The sequence below is a fragment of the Cygnus atratus genome, chromosome 28 (genome assembly GCF_013377495.2).
Source record: "Cygnus atratus isolate AKBS03 ecotype Queensland, Australia chromosome 28, CAtr_DNAZoo_HiC_assembly, whole genome shotgun sequence".
NCBI lineage: Eukaryota > Metazoa > Chordata > Aves > Anseriformes > Anatidae > Cygnus > Cygnus atratus.
The window spans coordinates 975,883-993,881 of NC_066389.1; the positions used below are offsets into that span (position 1 = coordinate 975,883).

Consider the following 17,999-nt stretch of genomic DNA (forward strand, 5'->3'; position numbering starts at 1 on the left):
CACAGTTGCTGCCACTCTTACCTGCTGTTCTCCAAAGCATCATCCATGGGCATGCCAAGGAGGTGTGAGAAGGGGCTGCCTCCCGTCGCACCCACTCCCATCTCAGGCATCTCCTTGGCTTTCGTGGGCAGCCTGCGGTGGCACCCCAAGGTCACTGAGCAAGGGTGGAGCAGGGCAGGATGCGGGACAGCGTCCCGGCCCTAGTCACACCCTCCTCATCCTCTTGCACCACTTGTTTTTGCCCTCCAAATAGGCATGATCTGCTTAGCGTGAGCAGGTTCCTATTCATTTTCCTAATGATAGGCCATATTGCAAGATTTTTGTATTTTTTTCAGACAGGAGTTCACTGTCTAATGATCACCAGCGGGCAAAAAGACAAGGTATTTAATGTGAGGTCAGAGAACTATATTTATTTAAGTATATATATGTATAGCATAAGTATACATATATATATATATAGTTTGTTTTCAATACAGTGTAGAGTACACATCTTCAGGCAGCATAAAGAATATAGTTAATCACTTCAACATCTCCAACATTTATAAAAGAGTAGCGCTACAACTTTCAGTGTCATTTCAAAGACTTTGTTTTGTTTCAGGCTGTGTTTTCCATATTAATCAAAGCAACCAAGTGAATAAAAACTTTCATGGATAAAATTTCAGCAGGACCAACTTCACCGAGCCAGAAACCCTGCCTGGTTTAGGGACTCCACTGAAGTCAGTGCAGAGTCAGCAGGGACTTCTGGCCACCTTCCGAAACGAAGGCTGTTGGAACAAGACTCGTATACTGTTTGCTTAGCAAATTTACATTTGGCTTCCAAATCTGTGAGTGAAAACAGCTCTTTTGGAGAACTTGCAGCCTTGGGGATTACAGGTCAACCCAGGCATTGTCTCGACCAGGACTAAACCTGGTGACAGCCCTCCGCCGGCCGCACCGCCAGTCCTCTTGATGCTGTTGTCAGCTGGACTCCTTAGACATTTTTTTTTCTTTTGAAACCTCTATTAATTTCAATTAGGTGAGAATTTAATGACATCCCACCGAACTATTTCTTGCAGCAGACTAAGGAATAAGCCACAGACACCTGGAGCGCAACCATAGAAATAATATCATACCCTGGCCCAAAATAGAGCTGAGCTACAGGGGAAGTACTGGAAAACAGAGATAAAGCAGAATTAAGCAATAGCAAGTAGTCGGCAGGTGACACAAGGAGATAAATAATCCTGCCCCAAAGCCATACCTCGCTGTTTTTCCAAGGACCTTCCTTTCCCCCGCTCCTTTTTACCAGGGCCATTTTGATGCAGAGCAGTACTTTTTAGAGTGACTTGAAATTTTTACTCCACCTGACTGACACTGCTGCTGTGGGACACAATCAGTCGCACACTGCTGTGGGACACACTTGGTTGTACACTGCTGCTGTGGGACACACTTGGTGGCACACTGCTGTGGGACACACTTGGTCGCACACTGCTGCTGTGGAACACACTTGGTCGCACACTGCTGTGGGACACACTTGGTTGCACATTGCTGCGGGACACACTTGGTGGCACACTGCTGTGAGACACACTTGGTCGTACACTGCTGCTGTGGAACACACTTGGTCGCACACTGCTGTGGGACACACTTGGTTGCACACTGCTGCGGGACACACTTGGTGGCACACTGCTGCGGGACACACTTGGTCGCACACTGCTGTGGGACACACTTGGTGGCACACTGCTGCGGGACACAGTTGGTTGCACACTGCTGCGGGACACACTTGGTCACACACTGCTGCTGTGGGACACACTTGGTCGTACACTGCTGTGGGACACAGATGGTTGCACACTTGGTCTCACACGGCTGTGGCACACACGTGGTCACGCACCTGGTGGCACACTGCTGCGGGACACACTTGGTGGCACACTGCTGCGGGGCACAAGTGGTCACGTAGCGCTGTGAGACACACTTGGTCGCACGCTGCTGCGGCACACATGTGGTCACACACCTGGTGGCGCACTGCTGATGTGGGGAGTAGGTGGTCACACACTGCTGCGGGACGCACTTGGTCGTACACTGCTGCTGGGGGATGCCCTTGGTCAGGAATGGCTGCTGTGGCACACACGTGGTCACACACCTGGTGGCACACTGCTGCTGCGGGATGCACTTGGTCGCACACTGCTGCTGGGTGGCATAGGTGGTCACGCACTTGGTTGCACACTGTTGAGGCGTGCACTTGGTTGCACATTGCTGCTGCGGCACACACTTGGTCATGCAAGGCTCCTGCGACACGCATGGGGTGATATACTGCTGCTGTGGCACACAGGTTGTCACACACCTAGGTGCACACGGCTGTGGTGGGATGAGCTGGCTCACACGCTGTTGCTGCGGCACGCACTTGGTTGCATACTGTTGCCGTGGCACACACTGGGTCACACACTGCTGCTGGGAGAAGCTGGAGGACAGAAACCGCTGCCGGGGGACGCAGGGGGTCACATACTGCGGGATGCACTGCGCCGACTGCCAGCTGGTCACCAGCGGGTGCCTGGCAGGGTACCTGGGGGGGCACTTAACGGGGATGGGTTCCTGGCAGAGAGGAGGGAAGCACTGCTGTTGGTAGCACAACATCTTGGTGAGGCTTTGGCAGGACTGGAACGAGAGGTGGGAAAGCAGAGCCCTTAGACAGGCACCCGGCAGGGTGCTGGAGCTGCGTCCCGCCTGTAGCCGCTGTCTCAAAACCACGCCAGCAGCAGCCGAGCACCTAACCTGTAATTTTTAACTCAGAAACACGTCAATAAGTCAAACAGCAGGGACATTCAGAGATACACGCAGCATGAAGTATCTCCCTGGACTTCAGCCCCCCCTCTCCACCCATCACCTGGACCTTCAAGGGGAAGAACTGATCTTTGAGGTCAGCAGAGGAATTCCTCATCTCAGAGCTGCCTTTTAACTACCAAATCCAGTTTTTCTCCTCTGCTTTTCCTTGGGGACCACATTTGACCTCTTGCTGATGTGTTGAGAAAAATCCCCAATGCAGAAACCTGCTCTGAACCTCTGGCCACTTCTGCAGGTAGCAAGAGAGGCAAACAGCACCCAAGGCTCTGCTGTATGCTGATCCTGTAACACCGCGGGCATGCAGAGGTTCACAGCCCAGTCCCAGCATCACCAAGTCTGTGCTCATTAGGGAACCAAAGCCAATTAAAGGGCAGAGATACCACAATGGAACACAAACCCGCTCACAGCTCTTCTGGCAGTGTGTTCCCTGATACACACAAAGCAGCTCTGAGTGTTATCAGGCACCCCCAAAAGCAAATGACAATAGCAGCACCACAATTACTGCTCACAGCTATTCTTTAGATTGTTCACAAGTGGCTCTTGGAGTCAGATGCCTCGCTGGAGACACTGTAAGAGCGCATTCCCACACCAACATAGCAATTCAAACTCACTAATTTTAAAAACCTTTCCCACAAAGCATTTCCATATGTAATAAGACAGAAAGAAATCTGCATTTCAACAGCTACAAAGGCTCAGCACAAATCAGACTTACCCAGCTCCTTGGTGAGAACAGCGTTGTGATGTGACCAGTGAGCCCTAACAGAAGGAGACCTTTTATATAGCTACTAACCGTGCCTTGAAGGTATGAGGAACTCACGACATAGCCTATTAGCTCCTATGCACAAGCTGTCCTGTGTGCAACACTTGCAGTGACTAGCATCAGTGTACTCATCCCCAGGGATGAGTAGTTGAATGTCAGCTCCCCATAGTAAGAGTAATTACGTGTTGTATAATCCTCCCTGGCATGGTAAGACTGAATGGTATTTGGAGAGGCAGAGGCATACCCAGCCTCAGTGGTTTTGCGAGACCAGAGCGCACACGACACTGTGCAATAATGGCTTTCCAGGGGACTCCCTGGAGCCAGGCTTCCCTGTCCCTGGACTCCTTCTAGTGGTCCCCGGAGACAGGTCATCCCATTGCCTGGCCTCTTTCCACACACACATGAGAATGGCTTTGTGCTGTGGGAGCTGCGCTGGGTGCACCATGTCCTTCTCTAACCTTAATCACTCATTAGAGCAGCCCTTCTCATCCACCTTGCAATGCCCAGCAGCTGGAGTTGTCTATGTGTGCAGTGGGACACAGGACACTGTCTCCTCTGGGGAAAACCAGGAGCTCCTCAAAAGGTTCACATCACCCTTGGGTGGGTGTCATCCACAGCCATCCTCCTTTAGCTCCTTTAGGTCTGGAGAGCATCTGGCTGCCAGCGCCCTGATAATCCCATGATCCCAGCGCAATTACCTGTCATCAGAACGATGGGAATACACCATCCAGTGACAGATGAGCAGGAAAGATGAGCTACAGTCACGTTTGATTGCAGCCACTGCATAATGAGCTCAGCTGTCAAAGCTGTCACCAGCAGCACGACAAGCCACAAACAGCACCAGGAGCAGAATAACTGCCTCCAGTCCTGTGGATACCTTCTCAGTGAGTCCACTTCTTATTGCATACCATGCCCAGAATAAAGAAACCAGTTAGAAACCTGGGAGATTAATTTGTTGAAGTCATTGAAGATCTAGTCAATGCTTTCATGTGTACTTTGGCACATGAAACTTCCCCAAAAATGACCATTTCTTCCCGCTGGCTCCAAGGAGAGCTCAGGGGGACCAGCTCAGAGGAGTTCACTGGGTGAGATGAAACCCACGCCAGGGGGAGCAGCTCCTGCATATATTTATTAAAGCTGTGGTTTCTTACGAACTAGAGAAATGGCACTCCTCAGGTGGTTTCTGAGGCCAAGAGAAAGGTCCATATATAAATAATTTTGTAGTACAAGTGAATAATAAAGCCTAGCAACTCTTTTGTACAACTATGAAAGTGGTTCTCAAGGTTTATTCATGGGTGAAAATTTAGGGTTCATTAGGCAAGAATCGCAGAGAATTAAATGCTCCCTTTACCATAGGCATGTCCAGCAAGAACTAAGCCCTACCCTTGCTGGTCAGCACTGGGGGCATTCATCATTGGCTGAACCACAAGAAATGCAGCTTTGTTGTGGCCTCCCTCCCACAGAACTCGGTTCTTTGATCCAACGTCATAACTCTTCATTGCTTTTTAGCTCCAAACATTGCAGGTCTGATCCTCCCTGTTAACCAAGGTGAGCAATTCATATTTATATTGGTTTTATTCTAGTCTGGATGCAGGCACTGCCCCAGCCCTCAAACAAATCCTTATTTCATTCGATATTTGACTGAAACCCATGAGTAGCCACCTAGTTTATTGACAGACCAGGAGAAATTTAATTACTTGATCACAGAAATGACTTGTCTTTTATGTTCAAACCCAGTAATATCTATATGATTATGTATCTAAATCCACTTATTCAGTACACTCAAGAAAGAAGGAAAGAAGGAAAGAAGGAAAGAAGGAAAGAAGGAAAGAAGGAAAGAAGGAAAGAAGGAAAGAAAGAAGGAAAGAAAGAAAAAGAAAGAAAAGAAAGAAAAGAAAGAAAGAAAGAAAGAAAGAAAGAAAGAAAAAGAAAGAAAAAGAAAAAGAAAAAGAAAGAAAAAGAAAGAAAGAAAGAAAGAAAGAAAGAAAGAAAGAGAAAGAAAGGAAGGAAGAAAGGAAGAAAGAAAAAGAAAGAAAAAGACAATTAGAGTCTATTTTAATTTTTGCAACAGGGCAATTTTGAAGACTTTCACTATGCAGCAGTTTAATGAGTGTTTCACTTTCACATAGCAATGCCTGTCAAAAATGTGTGCTTCTATTGTCATCACCTGTGCACATCCTGGTAGTATCCACCTTCTTCCCACAAGGCAGCCCTGCCCTGCAATGGTTGGCAGCTAAGAAAATCTCCTGTGCTTTTTTAACATGCCTGACTCATCTTGCAACCCGGACAACAGCACAAGATGAAGGTGGAAACGAAGTTAAAATAGGGCCATGGCACTGAGAAGTACGAAGAGGGAAGCTGAAAAACATCCTGGAAGAGATGCCAGGTGAGACACTTGGGAATCCACCGCCTTCCCTTTAATAAGTCAGGAATGCAAAGGAACACGTCACAGAGCAGCAGATCTGGAGCATGAGCTAATGCACCAGGAATGCAAAGCTCCTCGCCTGCTCCAATTATAGAAATCTGGCAGAAGAGCAAGCCAGTCAAAAAAGAAGATAGAAGAAACAAATTAAATCAGCTAGGTGTGATCTCATATACTAGGCTGAAACTTCAAGTGGCATAAAATTAGCTTCGTTCCATTAACTGTAGCAAGAAAATGCTGATTATTTAGACAAATAGCTGTAAAGCAGGAGGGAGCTACAGTGGGGAGCTGTTAAAGATTAAAACTAGCACATAGTGAAGGACACTGCGCATGTGAGGCCGCTACAGCAGAGGCAAGGAGGAGAGTCCTTCCTTGAAGAAATCAGTCTGCCTTGGAGAAGTAAAGACAAGCTCAGCTTAACATCTTGTGACCATGAGAACAATCTTCAAGTACCAAACACTGGTTAGGGATGTGCATGGGGCTGGGATAGCTATGTCCTCCAGCCTCACCTAGGCATGACTTTGTCCTCCAGCCTCACCTATGCTTGTCCTCCAGCCTCGACAAGGCAAGACCATGTCCTCAGAGCTGTACAAGCCACTAGAGTGCAGCATATGCACATGCAACCACCTCCTGCAACAGCCTTGCAGAACTGGCCAACAGAAGCTGGGAAATCACCTTCAAATGCCCTCTCTCTCCAGGAAAAGTTTGAACTGGTAGCCTGTGAACTCAGCCCAGACCACTGCCTTTGCATCCTAATATCCGAATGTTCCTTATTGTACCAAAGCAGTGGCAAGAAGTTAAACCTAAGTCACCGAACACACCCTGCAGCCCAGCCACAGCCTCCTGTCCTCATCCCAGCTTACATGCACGTGTGTTTCTGGACATCGAAAACATGCACTGAAATGGTAGCTGGGCTGCATTCCCTGGGCTTCACAGGAGAGGGGAATCTGTTCATTCAATCTCTGTAAGGCAGTGAGGTGTGTGCAGGGAGGGGAAGATGGAGAATAGGGAAGCACAAGAGAATAAGAAGAGATTGCACATTTGTATTGTATCAGACTTGTAATTAGAAAGCAGCATACTGGCTGCAGATAATAAAACTTAACATATTATTAGCCCAGCAAGCAGTAAATTTTCAGTATCGTTACCTCGATGATTTAACAGCACTGAAGGCAAAATACAAACTCCATCATGCAATAGAATTAAATGCTCCTCTCTTAGACTCCTTGCTATATTTTAAAAGCTTTTTATTGCTTAATAAACTCTTGCTGTTCTGCAATTAGTAGCCCCAACACACCTCTTTGTTCTGGTTGCTACCAGGCTCAGTGGAGGTTAGCCTCTGCAGAAAATCTGACTACATGATTGCAATAGCCCTAGTGAGTTTTAAAATACATGAGCCAAGCTGTGGGGTTTCAACACTGATGCAACTTTCTTGCCCCCTGGCACCCACATCCATTAGTTGCATCTTCTGGGCTTCCAACACCAGAGAAACCTGGGTGCAGAGGTACGTGCTCAATGCTTGATTGCACCCAAAACTTGACTGCCCTGCACAGGGCAACAGCATGCGGCCACCGAAGCACCCAGCTGCAGAGGATGAAGCTGTGAAATATGTCTAGTGGAGGCTCTATCACACCAGACATGAGAACATGATGTTACCACAGCAGGCCCTGCATTTTGTTCCTCTGCCATCACCTTCTATGTGCAGGAGCCACTTTTGCTTGGGAAGCCACTGACTCGCCTTCTGGTTTTCAAAGAATCACAGAATCACATAATCACAGAATTGTAGGGGTTGGAAGGGACCTCGAAAGATCATCGGGTCCAACCCCCTACCAAAGCAGGTTTTGCTTTTGTTCCAGGGGTGGCACAGAAATGGGAGCCTGTGGTGCCTTAGCTAGTAGTGGGCTTTGCCTAGGTTCTGATTTTGATGAAGAAAACTGCACCTCTGGCTTCTCCTGAGGTTTCTTTTCTCTTTGGCTGTTGCTGGGTCTGGCTCTGCCACTGGCTCCAGCGTGGCTTTTGCTTACTGTAGGTGGCAGAGGGGCTGCTTGCTTGCACTGCTGCTGGTTAGCTGCAAAGACATTCTTCTTGCAAGTCAGGAACTGAAAAAAAAAAAAAAAAAGAAGAAACACTAATGTATTTATGTATTTGAGGAAGAAAAAAATGCACTTTTGTTGTTGTTTGGGGTTTGCTTGTTTGTTTGTTTGTTTGGTAAAATAAATCAAGAGAAGTAAGAGAATCAAGCAGCAGCAACAGCAACACTTTCTCTTAGAAGCCCTGGTAACTGCACCCTAATCTGCATGCAGGTGTTAGAAAGAAGCAAACTGAGAGCTCAGGTTTGTTATGACTTTAATGAGTAACTCAGAGCAATGGAAAGGAGAAGACCCAAGATAATTCTCTCTTGAACCTGAAGACCAATAATTACCCCTCCCGTGCTATCTTCTTGCAGTATATTCATTTAGTCTGGGTTCCTTTCACCACCCAGACCTTGTCAGATATTCCCTTTACAGCCCTCAACCACATTAATACTGGTTTGCAGCCCAAAAGCCTCTGAGGACAACACTGTTCGATCAAAATCTGTTTTGTCAGACAGAGCATTCGTGCAAGGCTGCGCGGATCCTTGAAATCTTCCCTGCTGCTCTTGGATTTAGCCCTTCCTTCCCCTCCCCAGGGAGTTTGTCCTGTCAGCCAGAACATATTATTACATCAGATGGTCTCAACATACTAAGCTTTTAAAATTTCCCTTTTCCATAGTAACTCAACTAACAGCATAGTTTTAGGATTATAATGTAAGGCATGTTTGTATAATCTCTCAGTCCTCTGGGCCTGATTCTTTTCCTATAATCCCTTTGTGCAATGGTGTTATGCCATCAAAGTCACAGGAACGACATAGGTATAACCAAGATTATCTCTATTAATCTGTGACATTACATGGATGCAGAAACAGTTGGAAAAGAAATAGTTTAATTTCTAGAGCCTGCAGCTCCTGAAATTCAACCTCATATAATTCAATTTGCAAATGGAAGAGTCTGAAATTGCCATCGCTGAACTATAACCTCACAGTAAGTCATATTACAGCAAGCCTAATTACCAATTTTTAATGGATTCATCAGAAGCAAACTTACCCAACCCACCAGCGAAGCAACAAATCAGTGCAAAGACTGATTTCAGTGGAAGAGCCTGGGGACCCAGAAAGGTCCTTATAAGCCCCAGGAGTTCAGCCTCCCAGAGAGGGGCCTGTGCTGTAAATGATATACGCATTTTTGTGACTCCAGAACTGCCCAGTTCACAGCACAGGTTGTTCTTCTTGGTGTTTAGGAGAGAAAACTCCCTGTTCTTAGGCATTTTGTATTTTAGCTGCAGAAGGCTGTTGTGTTGGCCACACCTGAAGCCTTGTTCTTGTTCTGGCATTTTCCAGACACTGTGGTCTAAATCCCCATATTTCCAGTCCTTCCGGAGGTAATCACAAAAATAACGCAGGCAGCAAATGCAGAGCCTGAACCTTGGGGACAATCAAGGTCCTTTCTGACTTTCTGGGGGGAAGGATAAAGCAACCTTAATCCAAATGCAACCAGTGCCCCGAGAACCTCCCTGCTGCACCAGGCACCTGCCAGAAAACCATGAGGCTGATACTCCAGCAAGCCAACACTTCATCCCCTTCCAGGAACATGGGAAGCCTGAAGTGGGATGCTGCACCCCAGCTGTTCCCTGTTCTCCAGCAGCAGTGCTGCAAAGCTGAGCACAAATCCAGGGTGACCCCCCGGGCTGCCCTGCTGTAAATTGTGTGGCCTGGTGCATGGGCCAGAAAAGGCTGACGACAGGCTGAACTTCAACAAGTTCATTCCTGAGCTCCAGAGCATGAATGAAGCAATTGAGAATTAGGATCTTTGATGTGATGACTGACTGGAGAGTATTTCTGTTGTGCCCAATGGGTTTTCAATGAGGCAATCTGTTGAGCAGCACAGTAATCCTGCACAAGCAGTTAGGAATACATTTAGGCTGGGAATTAGAAGACTTCCAAGAAGCAGTGCAGGGAGGCTCTGGAACTGGCTGCTAACTCAGAGAATTGGAGGCAAAATATGTAAAAAGCTTGAAGATGGAGGCTGGTGAATTTACAAAAGAGGTTTTATTGCTCTGAAGGTAGAGTCACAGACAACTGATTTAGCCATGTGTGTTTCCTGAGAGCTGTTAAAATAATCCTAGGAAGCTTGGGTGCTCTATTATGGCAAAAATGGAGAAGAATTGTTCACGAACAGGCAAGGAAAAAAAAAAAAAAAAGCATGCAAACTGACACATCTGACTATCTCTGTGGAAGACCGGTTTCTTTTCTCCTGTAATATGACTTGATGCTCAGAGTCCTGGGCACTAGGAGAGAAGGTCAAGTCTGCAGAAGTATCAGCTACTGGACTTGCAGGCAGACAGACCGATACCAGGAAATTCAGTAACTGGTAATTAAGTCTTTTGTCTCGTGAGATGAGCTAATCAAGGTGTCCACCCTAAAGTGATGACAGACACAATAATAAAGAACAAGATGGGGTGTTAACGAAACGGTGTCTAATTAAGCCACTGGGCGAGCCATGTCTTGGGAGATCCAGTTCAGCAACTTCTGAATCACACCAAGACATGAAATCCAGGAGTGCAATAATTTCCACAAATCATTTTCTCTGTGCATACAGGTTCAAAGTACTGGATGGACAAAAATCAAAGAGCACCCTTGCAGACGTGAGGCAAGGATTACATTTCACATCCTGAGTTGCAGTTCTCTGCAGTGCTCTTTGCTTCTAAAAACGCTCATCCCTTCCTTCAGACTGAAGTACTATAGCTGCAGGGACCTCAGAGATACTGAGACACTCATGGTAAATTAGCTACAAATCTCCATTTGGAATTGCTAACATAACTGCTGCATACCTCCCTGGGCATCTTAGACTGTTGGGGACCTAATTAATTAATTACCTGATCAGCATTTGGAAAGCCACTGGGGGGTTGAGGGCAACTCAGCACCTACACAAGCTGTGTGGAACCTGGACTGGCATTTTCTCTCTAGGAAGAAGGACAGGCTCAGGCCAGTATTTTTATCATCTGTGGTGTTGCATTGCCTGGAATTAGTGGTACAGCTTCAGCAACAGCTGGGAGCAGAGCCAGGCTCCACCAGGTGAGAGCTGAGTTGCTGCTTAGCTCCACGTTCACTGCCAAGCCGCCTTCCTTCATGCACGTTTCTCCCGTAGTTCCCCAGAGGTTTGAGTAAGGCAGGTTTCACTGCATATGGCATTTGCCTCTAAAAATAGTCTTAGTGCAATTCACATGGAAGGGGAAAGCAATTAAGCCGCTACTATGGGAAAAACATTCACTCCCTTTCCACGGGCTGACTTCAGAGCCTCTTCGATGATAATTACCATCATTTTTCTGCTGAGGTTGCTGACATGGTTGTGAAGTGACCTCCCCAAGCCTCTGCAGACCTGGATCCAAACCAGGGTTTAAGGTCAGGATGGCCCCACCTTCTGGTCTCCAGACATGGTTCAGGTCGTCTCCCCTCCAGCTATGGAAAGTGATTTTCCTTGCTCACTGGATGTTGCAAGTCGAGGCTGGAAATTTGACAACCAAACTGGCTACATATTCCAGAAATCCAACTGCTTGCTTTAATAAAAGCAGTGTCACAACACAGGGCTGTGGTTTGTTGCACCTGTAGCAGTCTTTGCCTCAGCAATGGTCCACAGGTGCTACGTGCCCAGTTTCTCTCTCACTGATGGGCAGAGCAGAGGTTACTGGAGCTCTGGCCTGGAGGTGCACATTCACTTTTCTCAGCTGCAACATTTGATCTAATGACTTGCACCCTGTCTCCTTCTGAACCCAGCTGCTCTGTCCTCTGCAGGCCAACAGGTGCATTACAAAATATGTTTCTTATGAGTCTGAGTTTATTCCCCCTTGCTATATTCCCCCTGACTTTAGCCCTGCTCCACAGGGTTGAGGTCCTAAAGCAAACCTCAGCAGAAAGGCTATGTTGATAACCGCGATGCCTGATGCTACCTAGAAAGCAGACGGGCAGGTTCTCCAATGCTGGAAAGTGTCCTAGTTCCTGCCTTCACCAGACCTACAGCCACAATTTGTGCCAGCACAGCAGCAGCTGCAGCAGTGAGGTGAGGCCTTCGCTGATGGTAGGCACCAGATTGGGATGTTACCCTTGCTAGCAAAGGCAACCAAAACGAAGCAGGTTCCAGGGCCAGCCTGACACCAGCAAGGCAGGGCCCCACCTGCAGTGAGGTAAGAAGGGAAGTTGCATGGGTGAAGTCACGTCATGGGAGAAGAAGATGTGGTCTCAAATCCAGGTGTTCTGTCCTTCAGTTACTAAACAACTATCAGCAGAGGAAGTTACACCACAGCTAGAAGCAGTTTTTTTATATTTGCACCCCAGGAACCCCAACCAACGTCGGGTACCAGCTCAGCCTGTTGCAACGATTGCATCTGTAGTGCGTGTGCTGATAAAAGCTCTGGTAAAATCGAGGAGACAGGACAAAGATAGTCCCAAGACAACCAAATATGATGAAATTCACCTCTGTGTGGGACACGTCGTCTCTGCTGATGAAAATAATCCTAGCATCAGCAGTGAGGTCTGTGACTTATATCCCAACAGCTTCTTGAGATGTTGAGGATAACAATCAGTGAACTGTTTTCACTCAAAAGACTTTTTACATGGAATTATGTTAAGAGAATACACTGCATACACTACCAGCTCCCTTAATTTCACAGGTATATTGAAACATCTTTTCAAGTGCTGTCCTAGCACCAAAGCAGCCCAATGTCCTAGTTCCATTGGGGTGTGATAAATTTTGTATGCCGTTAGAAGTCCCTTTACTTTTCATATGATGTATGGAGATAAACTCAACTCCCTATTCTGTCATGTTTGAATAGGTGGGAGCTAAATCTTCTGCACCATAGACAATAATATGCATTCAAAATGATCTGTTTTGAAATGAAAGAAGAATGAAATCTGTAAAGATCTTAATGGGAAAAAAGCAAACCCATCCGTCATGCTCTGATAGAATCACAAAAAAAATCACTTTAGAGAATTCATTGACGAAAAGGAGGTGAGAGAAGTTGAGATTAGTCCCCCAGTCTTAAACCACAAAGACATCCAAAGAAGTGGGGGCAAGACCATTAGCTGGCATGAAATGACTCAGCTGCATTGGCTGAAGTGGAACCACATTGGCTGACACCACATCAAGACCCCTGATCTCAGTGGGCTCTGCAATGGCTGTATTAACTGGAGGCTATGACCTTTATTCACAGAGAAAGTTTTTTGTAAATCGGATTAGTCAGAATTGGGATTAAAATGCATTCTGCACCAAAAGCCGTCTCTTCACACTGCCTACGTGTAAAACAAGTCTGTGGAGGAAATGCACAACAGCAGTTGTGAAAGAATGAGCTCATTACCTAGGAGGACTCATTCCCAGAAGGCAGGGCTTTGAAACCATATAAAAGTTCTCAAATCTCCATGCTCCACCATCCACTCGACTTCACGCTTCACCCTGTTGACTGGTTGGGTAAGTCAGAGAATACTGATCCTTTTTGTGATGCCTATAATTTTATTGCCGGTTGTAATTTTACTGAGGTTTAGTGTAGGCAGAGTCTTTAAAGAAGTGTTTTATTTGATACCTTTGAATATGCAAAGGATTCCTACGAGGGAGAGAAATTGTTGGCATTGGGGTAGTACAAGTAGGCTGGGGATGGCTCTGCAAGGCAAGTTCAGATTGTGTGTAAATCTGAGGATAGTCAAGTACTAAATTAGATCCTTTCTGAAGCAGAGATTAGATAAAATTATATTGGTTTAAGTATAACTGATCCTGCCTTCAGGGAAGGAGAAAGTCTAAATGGCCTCCTAAAGTTCAGTCTAAACCCACTTTCTATGATTCTTCTATTTATAACATGAATGTTTTAAAAACTTTAATCGAAGAATTGTATTTGGAAAAGACAGATCTGTGATTATGAGGGACTGTACGGAGCAGAAAGGTGAAAATATTCCTCCTGAGCTTTGTCATTCCTGCTAACCAATATATTAATTGGACTTAAGATGCTATCATATCCTTATAAAGGAAATAGCAAGAGACACCAGATACTGATCTAGATGATCTAGGAGGATGGGAAAGAGAGGAATGAATGTGCTTTAAAGATGTGCTAAGAGGGGCAGGTGCAGTGGGGAAGGGAGAACAGACTTGCACACACTCACTTGACCTGTGTTGGCTCCAGTCCTTTGTTGATAGGACTTAGAAACACCCTTTCCAACTCATGCTTCCATGGTTCTAACCTTTTATTTGTGTCCTTAGATTGACTTTAGAAAAAGAGCAGCATAGGAATTGCCAGAGACACAGCACCAGGCCAGCCAAACCTGGTCCTACCTTCAGCAGCACACCAAAGAGAGGGAGTTTCATAAATTGTTAGGAAAAATCATTTGGCCTGTTGCACATTAATGACCTTGGGAGAAGAAATCCCTCCTGATTATTCTGATTCATGCAAGCTACATGCATCCTTAATGGCCATGATAATCCAGAAATGTAGGACAGCATCACCGCTGCTAATTTTTTCCATTACAGTTAGCAGGACTGTGACACAGGTAGCCTCAAGTCCATTGCATCATTAGTGAAGTGAGTGATAGCAATACCAAAAGGTGGAGTTGGCCTATTACATAGTTACTGTAAAGGCCCTCAATACTACAGAAATACATTAGCATACTGAGGAGGTCCACCCTGGGGCCTTAGCACCTCATTTTTTGAATTCCAAGAAAAATCTGGAAACCATTTCAAAATGGGCAAAATCAAATTAAGTATTTCATTTTTTTCAGTGTGGAATATTCTGTTGGCCCCAGATTTATATTCTTCTACTTTTTGAAATACCACATGCTTTTAAATGCTTGTCTTCAACATTTTTTTTATTATTATTATTATTATTTTGACTTTCTGAAACTGCTATCAAACCAGAAAATCTGTTATTTTCCAGCTCCTCTCATCAGTCCCCCAGGAAAGAAATGAAAGGGAGTTAACACCTTGGGAAGGGCTAAGCAACAGGCGGAAGAGTTCTGAAATGTAAATCAGCTCCAAGTTCAAAGGAGTGACTTCATCTCTGTTAGACCTGACAGGGCTGTCCCACATTGCAGAACAGAAAGGAGGAACAAGATAAGGTAGAGTCAGAGCAGGAGCTGAAAGACAGGATGAAAAAGAAACAGCAAATCATAATTCCTTCTGAGCCAGCCTACATTGGGTAACTGAGGGCAAGCTAAGAGAACTTTACTCTTGCAGATGATTAATGTTTCTTATAATTGTTTCATCCTTATCCCATTGGAGTTCATTTAGCAGACACAATAATGCTCTGACATTTCTTTCAGATAATCTTGTTTCCTGCAAAGATGTCTTTGAATCAGACGCAGTGCAAGCAGGAAATCACCCTCCCACCTGGCCTGAGCAAAACGATTCCAAAGCAAAGCCAAGAGCCAGTTCCATGCCCTGAGCAGGTCCCATGTCCACAGCAGCAACCTGAAGTCCAAGTCCCAGACCCAACCCCAGTAGTTGTGGTACAGTGCCCAGAGAAAACAGAGCCATTGCAAGCACCCGTGGTGGAACCAGGCAAGGGAGAAGCACCAGTGGTCGTAATACCTGAGTGTCCACCCCAGGAACAGCAGCAGCAGCAGCAAATCAAGCTACCACCAACTTTCCCTCCTGTATCACACCCTGAGCCTATTTCATGCTCCCAGGAGAAATCAGAATGCAAAGAGATTCCAGAGCCCACCCTTGTTATCTGCCCTGAACCTGCACCATGTCCCCAGGAGAAGCAAGAATGCAAAGAGATCCCCGTGCCAGTCCCTGTTCCAAGCCCTGACCCTGCACCATGTCCCCAGGAGAAGCAGGAGTGCAAGGAGATCCCTGTGCCAATCCCCGTTCAATGCCCTGAACCTGCACCATGTCCCCAAGAGAAGCAGGAATGCAAGGAGGTCCCTGTGCCTGTCCCTGACCCTGCACCATGTCCCCAGGAGAAGCAGGAGTGCAAGGAGATCCCAAAGCCTGTCCCTGTTCAATGCTCTGACCCTGAACCATGTCCTCAGGTGAAGCAGGAGTGCAAAGAGATCCCAGTGCCCACCCCATGTCCCCAGGAGGAGCAGGAGTGCAAGGATATCCCGGTGCCTGTCCCTGTTCAATGCTCTGACCCTGAACCATGTGCCCAGAAGCAGGAGTGCAAGGAGATCCCGGTGCCGACCCCTGAGCCGGAGCAGTGCTCCCTTCCCGAGAAGCATCCTCCCATCGAGCAGCAGCAGGTGAAGCAGCCCAACCAGTGGCCACTGATGCAGAAGTAACTTGCAGCTGACAAGGGAAGCCCTGAAGAGAGAAGCAGGATGCAAGACCTCCTCTCCCCGTGTCTCACAAAGGTCATTTTCCAACACCCTTTTCACCGCAGAATTTCTGTTAAGAAGCACAGCTCCCAACTCCCCCCACTAACGCTAGTGTTATCCCGTACTAACAGCCATACACTAACCGACACATCAGGACTGTTAATAGATAGGAAGGCTTCGAGTGGTGGTGTAGGCATGTGCATTCGACTTTCCAGCAACCTGAATCTCTGCCCTCTCCCAACCATTCATGGCTTTCAAACACCTGGAGAGAAACCGAAGAGCATGATGGCAGGCTGGAGCCAGGGTTCATTAAGCTAAGTGTTTGAACTCAACCCAATGAGCCAGCTCATCCTGCAGACCTGCACACTGCCTCCTGGTTTTCATGCATCCCCCCCTACCCCCCCCAACTCCCTGCATGCGAATGCCATCTCCCACCTTGCATTTAGGGCTTTTGCCTATTAATAATAGGATTTGAGTTTTCTGCAGAACCTGCCGCTAAGGGGTTCTGGTTGATGGCAAGAAGGCTTTCTGAATCATGAATCCACAGTGCTAAATATTTTATGCAATAAAAAAAAATCCATTCAGCTAGAGGAAAGGAAAGATTTTTACAAAAGAGCCATCACCTCTTAATTATCTGCTTAGCTGAGCTGGTAGTCATCAGCGCTTTCCTGAGAGAGCTCGCCTCTGATTTTCTAGGATGTGTAAAGAGCAGCTTGAGCTGAGAGTATTTATGGAAAAGATATAGATAATTAAATGCGACCCAGACATGTTTTGAAATAGTTTAACCTCATGCATGGCTTCCAGCTGTTAGACAGGATAAAGGAGGCGGCATACACGTTGCTGTCAGAATTACACCCTGGAACATATTTCACCACACAGTGCTGTTGCGTATGTGTTTGGTGCTTAACTCTAATTATTTTAGGCTGATATTGTATCCAGGTTTATTTCACTGTGAAAATCAACAATAAAAATGACTTTGAATACTGAATTGTGGAGACTTGTAATATCTTCTGCTTATGAAGAGGACAAGGAGTCTCAGCTTGCAAATCGCTCACTTTTTAGGCTGAAAACCAGGCAAATTGGGACTCAGAAACTTGGGTGCTTGCAGAGGACCCTGGATCTTCTGTTCCTCTCCTCCAGGCACCTGCAAGAGCCCCTTAGCTGTACCAGCCAGGGGATGGCTGATTGCACAGAAATACTAATTAATAGCACTGACACAGCTCTCTGCAAGACACCCCATCCCAAAGCAGGACACAGGGCATCAGCTTATGCCCAGCTATCCCAGTGCTCATTCTGCCCAATTTAAACACATTCACAGCCACCCCGTGACCTCCGGCAGGCAGAAGGCATGGGTGTGCCCATCAGGAGGGTTGCAAGCACAGGCAGACAAGCTTTTCCCACACTTCAGATGAGCCAGGAGCAATGCGATCTCGCTAGTTTGGCCCTGTACTTGCTAGATGGGTTAGATACAGCCAACCTCATCGTCTGATCACAGAATCACTCTGAGACACACGGCTTCTGGTTTACAGAGCAGATTTGTGTCTGTCTGCAAGACACCGCTATCATAGCATTCAACAGCTTCTGCCTTTATGATAATTTTCCTCCCCCGCCTTGCCATACAGCTGGCTGGAAATCAATTA

General features: G+C 46.5%; 2 protein-coding genes across 2 annotated transcripts; one reads left to right on the plus strand and one right to left on the minus strand.

Annotated features, from left to right (window-relative positions):
• Window positions 1-528: 528 nt before the first annotated feature.
• On the minus strand, window positions 529-3,553 carry LOC118258469 (keratin-associated protein 10-6-like). Its single transcript, XM_035567328.2, has 2 exons — window positions 3,524-3,553; window positions 529-2,625 (listed from the first exon to the last, which is right to left on the minus strand). Exon 2 carries the CDS (start codon window positions 2,602-2,604, stop codon window positions 1,279-1,281), a length of 1,326 nt encoding a protein of 441 aa, XP_035423221.1. The 5' UTR covers window positions 2,605-2,625; window positions 3,524-3,553; the 3' UTR covers window positions 529-1,278.
• Window positions 3,554-15,381: 11,828 nt separating this feature from the next.
• On the plus strand, window positions 15,382-16,323 carry LOC118258473 (keratinocyte proline-rich protein-like). Its single transcript, XM_035567339.1, has one exon. It carries the CDS (start codon window positions 15,382-15,384, stop codon window positions 16,321-16,323), a length of 942 nt encoding a protein of 313 aa, XP_035423232.1.
• Window positions 16,324-17,999: the final 1,676 nt, after the last annotated feature.

Excerpts from the sequence above, each read along its gene's own strand:
- LOC118258473 (XM_035567339.1), top strand. The coding sequence starts at position 15,382 with ATGTCTTTGAATCAGACGCAGTGCAAGCAGGAAATCACCCTCCCACCT.
- LOC118258469 (XM_035567328.2), bottom strand. The coding sequence starts at position 2,604 with ATGTTGTGCTACCAACAGCAGTGCTTCCCTCCTCTCTGCCAGGAACCC.